Source organism: Brachycentrus maculatus, unplaced genomic scaffold (genome assembly GCF_059751285.1).
Source record: "Brachycentrus maculatus isolate JH-2025_06_01 unplaced genomic scaffold, ASM5975128v1 h1tg000204l, whole genome shotgun sequence".
Taxonomy (NCBI): Eukaryota; Metazoa; Arthropoda; class Insecta; order Trichoptera; family Brachycentridae; genus Brachycentrus; species Brachycentrus maculatus.
The window spans coordinates 308,381-318,224 of record NW_028280955.1 but is presented as its reverse complement, the minus strand read 5'-3'; the positions used below and the strand labels follow the sequence as shown (position 1 = coordinate 318,224).

Here is a 9,844-nt window from a genome sequence, read left to right as displayed (position 1 = left end):
CCTAGCGTAAAAAAGTTTTATTTTCTAGAGTAGTAAGTGATTATGTAAAATAAAACCCATAAAAATATAATAAAAATAAAAATAAAATTATTTTATGACGATGTTTATTTTCAAATAAAGAAATAATTTTTACATAAATGCCTTATGTTTCATAGGTGTGACTAACGGTCAACTAAGAGTATTACTTTTTATTGGGTGGTATTCGTTATTTTTCTGATTAATTTTTCTTTCCAGGTTAAAGTTTTCATGTCAAATCATTTCATATATCACTCACTCTTTTCAACAACTCCGTGTATCAAAAATCGCCAATTTTAAGTTGCTTATGTTTTTGGAATGCTCAGAAAATGTTCTATATCTCAACAAAAGCGGCATATTTTTAACTTAATATTTACCCGCTACATGGCAGAAAGTGTTGTTTTTGCATTTTGAAGAAAAGGTATTGTTTAATTATTTTTTTTAATATACTAAATATTTTTCAAATGCAGAAAAAACATTCAGGTTTTACCTAAAAAAATCTGCTGTACAATATTATTCAAGATTGATATTTATTTTTAAAACATTTTATTATATTTTTAAACATTAAAAACGATCCACCGGAAAAATCAAGTTTTTGATAAATGACGTTGTTGAAAGGAGTGAGCGATATCTGATTATCCAAACATGGACTCGAGTCCAACCTCAGAAAACATTTCAAGTAAGGATTCGTCACATTCAGGGAAAAGCTGTTCGCAGTCAGATTCTTCATCAGCACCAAGTTTCTCTGCAGCATGGTACTCGTTATCTGTGTGCATGTAGACTTTTTCATCGCTTGTAGATGGCCTGATGAAAAAAAAAGATCGTGAGTTAAGGCTTAATTGTACTCTTTACATACCATAAATTGCAATACAGCATTAATACAATATTTTACAAGATTTCACAATAGGTATTCCGCATTTCAGACAGTTTTTAATTATTATGTTAAGGACTAATATAATGTATTTATAGATTCAGCGTATTGTATTTCATTTTTGAAAATACCATATTAAGGCGAAACAATTATCACAAATTTTATTTTAATATGTTTTTAACAATAAAATACAATTTATTAGACTCTTAAAATCAGTGTTTGATTTTAACATTTAATATAATATAATAAAACTCTTATCCGCACCCGAATGGTGCATAGGGCACTGTTTCATAAAAAGTGTTATCTTGATCGTTTACACATGAAGGAAAGGTGATCAGCCCTCCGCTTCAGGTACCAGTTCAGGGTAATATTGAATTACAGTGAAAAAAATCACTTATATTTATTTGACGCCCCCTGGGAATCGAACCCCGGACCTTCTCATGATAGCCGAGCGTTCTGGCCATTACACTACGGAAGTGGACAATAACATAATAACATTTAATAGGTAAATTAATATTTTTCTGTTAGAATATCGCTAAATTGAGATGATAGATTTAACTCGTGTTATTATAAGGAATATGAGTATGTTGGAGACATATTGGTAACAATAACATAGCCACAATCATGTGCACACCCGCATAGTTTGGCAAGGGGATTCTAAATTTGTCTCTTCTAGAAACCAGTCACTCACTTAGAGCTAACTAGTTATACTTATTTATAATAAATCTAAGTCAAATACTTGCGACTTATTACTGATTATCTACTTAAGTACCTTACAATATCAATCTCAACCGTGAAACGAATATAGTGCATAAAATGCATATTTATATTTTTAAATTAAAACTATCCGTACAAGCATGTTACCCAGATAAAATTATATAGCTTTATTTTATTAAAAACAAAATAATATTTTTAGTATTATTTCTGTAAAAAAATCATAAAGCAGTTTTATACATCTGTAATTAAAAAGTAAAACTATCATAAAAAGTATGTCATTTGATTTACTGTTATTTTCTTCTCTCAGTGACTTCTGGCTACTAAAGGAAACAATTTATAACCACCTTATGTTTGGGCAACGCTCAATTAATCACTCTATTCAAAATATCTATTTTATATTTAATACACAATCTAACGATAATATGTATATAGGAAATAGGGTGGATTTATTTCTTTAATTCCGTTGTCGCTCGTACGACTGATGAATCCTTGTGAACCATGAATATTGCCCTATATATTAGGTAAGCAACCCCTTTGATTAAGGAAGATTTACTTATATGCAGTGGCGTGCACAGAAAATTGATTAGGGTGGACAGTAGAGGTAGGTAGTAAGGTAAGCTAGGTGCTACTTACTAGTATGGGCAGTAGAGGAGGGTTGTAAGTAAGCTGGTACTACTTAGTAAGGTAGGGTAGGTACTAGTTGCGTTTTTATACGTCATGCGGGTAAGTTATGATAGGCACTGCTTTTTTGCCTATATAGAAGGCACTCCCCTGCTTATATGCATATATACCAGTGGTGAACCGTGAATTTGCAAAAAAGGAAGCAATAAATATGTTTTGTAAGTTTTCATTCATTCAAGGCGCAAGTCTCTATTGTTATACTAATTTTTACAAAATTGATGTTTATATATAATATGTTAATGAAAGTTCAGAAAGAACGGTCAAACAAATGTTTGAGGCGAATGTAGCAACAATAGAATGTAGAATGTAGTAGGCAATAGAAGAAGAAATAGATATGAAGGTAAACTTGGCGTGATCAAGCTATTGAAACACTTGAATGTACCCGGGTCAGATGTTAAAATAATGGCGGATATGTATTAGGAAATGCATGAACGTGGACAAAGCAAACAATGTTTACAAAGACAGATTGGTGTGGCGTTCTTTTTTCTCTAAAAAAGGGTTTTGATTTCCAAAACAAACAATAAAATATTACGATTATATTGTTTCATAGCTGTAGTAGTTAGATATATATTAGATATTCATTAAGAAGTAACGTTTATGTTGATTTATTTCGAGTAAGTAAGTACTTCTACAACTTCTACGGTCATATCGTTTTTCCATGAGGAGTAGGCTGAGAGGATTGAACGATACACTCTTCTGTCCTGACATACACTCCTTATTTCCTTCACATCCACGTCCTCCGATTACGTAGACTTTTAACACCACCAAATTTCAAGTCCTGATTGATATGATCGTGCTAAGTCTTTTGTAGCCACCCTCGTCTGTTCTCCCGCTTACATACGCTACATATACTTTCTTAGTCATTTTCTCGTTATCTATTTGCTCCACATGTCCATACTACCTTAAAGAACTCTAGAAAGCTTGAAATGATCGCTTTTAGAGAAAACACGTCCCTGGTATGTACCCATCCGGCAAACGTAGTGCTTCAATTGCCGCCAACCTCTCACCCCACCGTGATGTATGTATTATATTACTCACGTGAAAATTATATGAACCAGTTCACCGAGAAGTCCATTTCTATATGTAAACGGAGTATCAGCCGCCTCACATATGGTCCTCAGTAAGCAAGCACGACCATTGAGTCCATTTCTAAAATAACAATTTACATAAAGTAAATTTTTAAACAAGATATGTACTAAACGATCTTGATTAGTTCATTAATCGTGAATAACAAATGAAAAATCAAAGTACCAGATTGTGTAGCCGAAAAGATATTTGATATCATTTTTTTAACCATTTAAGGCTACTAATGGGTTCTATCAGCACAAAATTGGTATTTGGTCTAATTTATATATTTTGAATATTGAAATCTTTGTGGATCATATCGATATTTTATTCTGAGAAATAAAAAGACGTTGTTTTTTTATCCACTCACATTTTTACTAACAACCAACTAGTTTCGACAACAAAGGTTTTTGCCGAAACTAGTTGGTTGTTAATAGAAATGTGAGTGGATCAAAAAACAAAGTCTCTATATTTCTCAAAATAATATAATTTATATGTTTTTTTATATTTAAACTTAAAAGGTTTTTAAAAAAAAATATTTTAAACATGATTCTTTTTCTTTCAGTATGACAGTACTAGTGTATGTTTTAATCTCATTCCATGTTTATAGACAAAATATAATACCAAATCGACATGGATAAGCAATCGATTATATTATGAATTTGTAAATCTTTGCTAGATCTACAACTACGTAAAAAAAATTATTAATCAAGAGTTTTTAATTTTAAAACTTACATTTCCACCATGTTCTCGAGCATTTTGTAAATATCCCATCGCGTTGTTTTCGGAATCTTATCTAAAATTTTTTCTCTCTCTTGTTTCCTAACTTCCATTAAATATCGCTTATACTTCTCATCATCTGCAATTATTCCACCCTCCGAGTAAATAACATTTCTTTCCAGTCCGCCCCCATTCCAAGAATTTTTCATTGAATTGTTTCCATTACTTTCTATAATTATATTTATATTAGTATCCTCTTCTCCGCCTTCTTTTTTCCCTGTTGCTGTGTAATTACTCTCCGCAACTGCTTGCTTCAAATTTCCGTGTTTGTTTTCTCTCTTTGAAATCCTCAAGTTTCTAGCGCTTCTCTCCGCTAAGGAAGCGGAATTAAACATGTTCGTAGAATAATCAGTCGCGACTTGGGGGACGTGATATAAAAGTTTTATTACATAGCCGATGGTGACTGATTGATCTTCCAAATCCAGGGGTAAACCGAGGCCAATGATAAACTGAAGAATAAAAAAAAATAAGAAAAAAAAATGTATTTATACACATATATATATATATATATATACCGTAAAGTGGGTATACTTTGCACCATGGGTGATACTTTGCACCACCTTCTGTAAAGAAATTGTAGAGCTGGTCATCTCTGATACATGTCATTTTTCATTCTACTTTCTATTGTTTCTGATAGATGGCACATCAATCTACTTTTTAGTTTACAGAAGTAACAGTCGGTCGCTATTGCTTCAATGCGTTTTTCCTGTCCGAACGTAAAGAAAGTTTTCTGTCTGAAAATTGTGTCCGAAAAAATCCAGTGGAATCAGTATACTGAAACTAGTTACAACAAGTGAGTGGTCTCTAAATCGTAGGTAGATAGGCCCTGCTTTTCTCAAATGCTGTATTTTTTAGTTACGTTGTCAAGTTTATGTAAAAATAATATTTTTTTAAGAACTGACTTGTATTGACCACATTTGGGGTAACATTGCACCAAGTGCAAAGTATCCACAAAAGGCCATTGTTAATTAATTTGATGAAAAGTCTTAAAACGGCTAATACAACTTGACATGTTTGCTCAATATCTATTGGTTTTGTGTACTTACTTAATTCCTGATGGTATATTTTTTTCAAAAATGTCAAGAACACACAAACAGCGGCCTTATGCCAGACGATACTGCGATTTTACACCGAAGAGAGTGGAGCAGTGTTTGGAGGCCATTCGAAATGGTACAATCAGTCAAAGAAAGGCCGAAGAAATTTTCAAAATCCCCAGAAGGACGATTAACTATAAACTCAAAGGTCAGCACACAAAACCTGTGGGAAAACCTCCGATATGTGACACAAGGGCGAAGAGCAATCCTTCGTAAACTGCATAGTAGACATGAGTGAGTACGGTTTCCCAGTGAGTGTTTTTAACATTCGCTACATTCTAATAGCCTATTTGGATAGATTTGGCAGAAGAGTACAAATATTAAAGAACAACGTACCAGGCTCTGAATGGATAAGATCATTTTTGCAAAGACATAAAACCTTGACTGTTGCTAAAACTAGTCAGTTGCTTAATCGGTTGCCATTAAAAGCGTATGACGATGACGTGCGCCAGAGTTTTCAACAGTTTTTGGAAGAAAACAGATTCAACCCAAAGAATTCAGTCTTAAAACGCAGGAAAATGATACCGATAGAACCAGGTAAGAGCATTGCTCACGATCCAAATGTCGAAATGAACGTTGACGAGACACAAATGCTACCTAAACCAACTACATCAATGATCCCACCTTCCGCATCGAAACTTCCAGCATATCTAGCATTAACTGATTATAGTTCACACGGAAGCTTTGAGGAAGAGGGAGAAGAACAAAAACGATGACTGAAACCAGTTATCGTATTTGTTCTTCCGTTTCATTAGGACCAGTAAAAAAGAAGGTGGGAAAATGTCGTATTTCATTATGAAGGAGAAAAATTTCCGGGACAGATTTTGGAAATAAAGCAAGACGGAGCTGTTGAATCCATGCAGGAGAGTCTCAAATCGTGGAAGTGGCCGATGAAGGATGACTTTCTTCAATATTCTTGGAAGGATGTAGCGGGTTCCATAAAAGAACCGAAAATGCAATCCAAAAGAGGTTTCTTTACCGTCCCGGAACTTGACCATATTTAGACCTAATTTAATTTTAATTCCTATTACCTATATAGTACGATATGTTTTAATATCCACCTTTTATTTTATATAATTTTAAACCTTCAGTATTGAAAAAATAAACATTTTTGTTAGATTTTTCAATATTTTAAAAAAAAAAATTCTATCAAGTGTCTTATTTTTCCATAATTATACAATATTATAATCTGCATTTAGTGAACTGTGAGCCAAAACCCTTCATAAGGTGCAACAAAACTTGTAGGATAGCCTTTACTTTGCATAAATTTGGATTCTAGTACAAAAAGTGTAGAGAAAATATCATGGTGCAAAGTTGTACTTTACCCCGGGATACTTTGCACCAAAATATAAATATAAAAAAAAATACAGGCAAAATAGATAAAAATTTAAAAACGTATCTGACATGTTACAGGTATGTGTGTTATTACATTGCAATAGTTGAAACCTCAGAAAAAGTAAAAAACCTGATCTGAATAGACAATTTTTTGAAAAAATGCAGTATTTTGGTGCAATGTATACCCACTTTACGGTATATATATATATATATATATATATATATATATATATACATATATATATATATATATATATATATATATATATATATATATATATATATATATATATATATATATATATAAATATATATATATATATATATATATATATGTATATATATAAATATATATATATTTATATATATATATATATATATATATATATATATATATATATATATATATATATATATATATATATATATATATATATATATATATATATATATATATATATATATATATATATATATATATATATATATATATATATTTATATATATATATATATATATATATATATATATATATATATATATATATATATATATATATTATATATATATATATATATATATATAATATATATATATATATATAATATATATATATATATATATATATATATATATATATATTTATATATATATATATATATATATATATATTATATATATATATATATATATATATATATATATATATATATATTTATATATATATATATATATATATATATATATATATATATATATATATATATATATATATATATATATATATTCAAATACTTGTTCACAAAATCTGGATTATCTCCAATTACAGGAGTTATTTTCATATTATTTTTTGACATCTCATCAAAGATGAAGAAGAATATGGATGTCTGGGCATTTACGGGGCTGACGACCGTCATAGGCTGGTTTGAGTGATCACTTTACACACGTGTAACATTTACCAATTCTACCCATTATTGACAACCACACTACTCAAATTCTTGGAAGTTCTATATATATGAGCCAATTTAGAAACCTTGTTCTTGAATCACTAGAACTTCACTAGAGACATCTATTGGTGAGATGTAAAGAAGCTTTTTACTAAGCATAAAATTGAATTTGCTTTGCTTATATGTAGTGTATGATATTATTTATGCTAGTATAATAATTAGATTATATTAGCATAAAAAAATATTCGTTTACGAATACTTATGTATAAATAACGAAGAAAATTATACCTGAACCCTCGCTGGATCACCACTAGGATACAATAGGTACCTCTTTTGTCTTTCTAGAATAACTTCATCGTCTGTTTGGTCCAGGGGTGAGGGCGGAGGGAGGGGGGCATCGAAGGAGGAGTATGACGTCACCCAGTGGAAGTAACTTAACAGTATTACGTGCAGAAAATATTGTTTCATGCTTAACGTGAACTGAAAGTAATAATAAATAAGGCAATAAAAAATACAACATTTTGAGTGTGTCCAAATACTTGTTCGCAAAATCTGGATTATCTCCAATTACAGGAGTTATTTTCATATTATTTTTTGACATCTCATCAAAGATGAAGAAGAATATGGAAGTCTGGGCATTTACGGGGCTTACGACCGTCATAGGCTGGTTTAAGTGATCACTTTACAAAAAATAATACAATAAAAAATAATGTTATATATTGTTTTGGCATTCATTTTGTTCTAATATATGATTTAATTATACATATAAAACATTATTTTTATTCATCTCAACATAGATGAAGATGAATATTGAACTCAGGGCATTTATTATTATGGGTTTTGAGACATTTATGTAAAGGAAACATAATTAACTCCTTTTGGAGATAATCCAGATTTGTGAACAAGTATTTAGAGTCACTCGAAATGTTGTATATAATTAAAACACTTGTTCTTAATCACGTAAGTTTTATATTGTTAAGACTAGTTTCGGAAGCTACAGATGTTTCTATCTACTGGTTTAAATATTTTTTTCATTCAAACCCTTATCCGCACCCCAATGGTGCATAGGGCACTGCGTTATATAAAAGCAGTGTTATCTTGATCGTTAACACACGAAGGAAAGGTGATCAGCCCTCCGCTTCAGGTACCAGTCCAGGGTAATATGGAATAAATATTACAGTGAAAAAATCACTTATATTTATTTGACCCCCCCTAGGAATCGAACCCCGTACCTCCGGAACGGTAGCCAAGCGTGCTGACCATTACACTACGGAGGCGGACAAATAAGGTTTAAACATAAACTTGTTTATATATTTTAAAATAATTTTTAAAAAAATAGTAACATCATAATTATTTATTTATTTATTTAATAAGCCTAGGAATAATGAATTATATCTGACTGGGATCGGTAACGAATAAAATAAATGTGAGAAAAACTTATAAAGTTTTTATTTTATTATATTTAATGCAGTTTCACCAATAAATGTCAGTGCAAATTTAAATGATAACTTTTTTTTTCACAAAAATGTTAATAATATTAATATATATAACCACTCACCGAGATTTTCATGTCAGACATAAAAAATTCGGTGAGTGGTTATACACTAATATTATTAACATTTTTGTAAAAAAAAAGTAAAAATGACTTAATTAAAGCTTTAAATATTTATAATATTGAGAATATTAAATAGTTGATCATTTTATGTTTGGGTATTTTTTAACATTGTAATTACCTTCATTGAAAAGTTTCTGATGAAAAATTTATTTAAAAAAAGTCAGCTTACCTTATTTCTTCCAATGAAATGAATTTAGAAATATTTTTTTATGTTACCACGTTACAAGGACAAATTAATGATTTCTTTATTTTCAGTTGCAATTTCTCACTATGTATTATTCATATTTATGATACGAACTGTAAAGTGATGCAAGTTAAACAATATTCTTGACACATCTGAAACAATGTTTTCCTGAACTGGTATAACGGTACAGGTAATAATTCAGGTTGCGCTTTCAGAGGCGAACTTAGGGCTCTCATATTTTTCAGAGACCTCGAGAGAAAATTATGACAATATTCAACATGAATTATTTAGATTAAACATTGCGGGTTATTTCTTTTTAATAAAAAAAAACAGCTAAAATTATATATTACATTTATTATTTTACATTAGACAGCCAAAATTATACACTACATTAACTATTTTCATTAGACAGCTAAAATTATACACTACATTAATTATTTATATTAGACAGCTTAAATTATACATTACATTTATTATTTTACATTAGACAGTCAAAATTAAGCACCATATCAACTTTTTACATTAAACAGCTAAAATTAT

At 30.0% G+C, this 9,844-nt stretch overlaps 1 protein-coding gene across 1 annotated transcript; it reads right to left on the bottom strand.

Annotated features, from left to right (window-relative positions):
* Positions 1 to 542: 542 nt before the first annotated feature.
* On the bottom strand, positions 543 to 7,973 carry LOC148307174 (uncharacterized). Its single transcript, XM_088263832.1, has 5 exons — positions 7,794 to 7,973; positions 4,296 to 4,578; positions 4,085 to 4,208; positions 3,323 to 3,433; positions 543 to 819 (listed from the first exon to the last, which is right to left on the bottom strand). The coding sequence occupies exons 1-5, from the start codon at positions 7,971 to 7,973 to the stop codon at positions 651 to 653; spliced, it is 867 nt and encodes a 288-aa protein (XP_088119958.1). The 3' UTR covers positions 543 to 650.
* Positions 7,974 to 9,844: the final 1,871 nt, after the last annotated feature.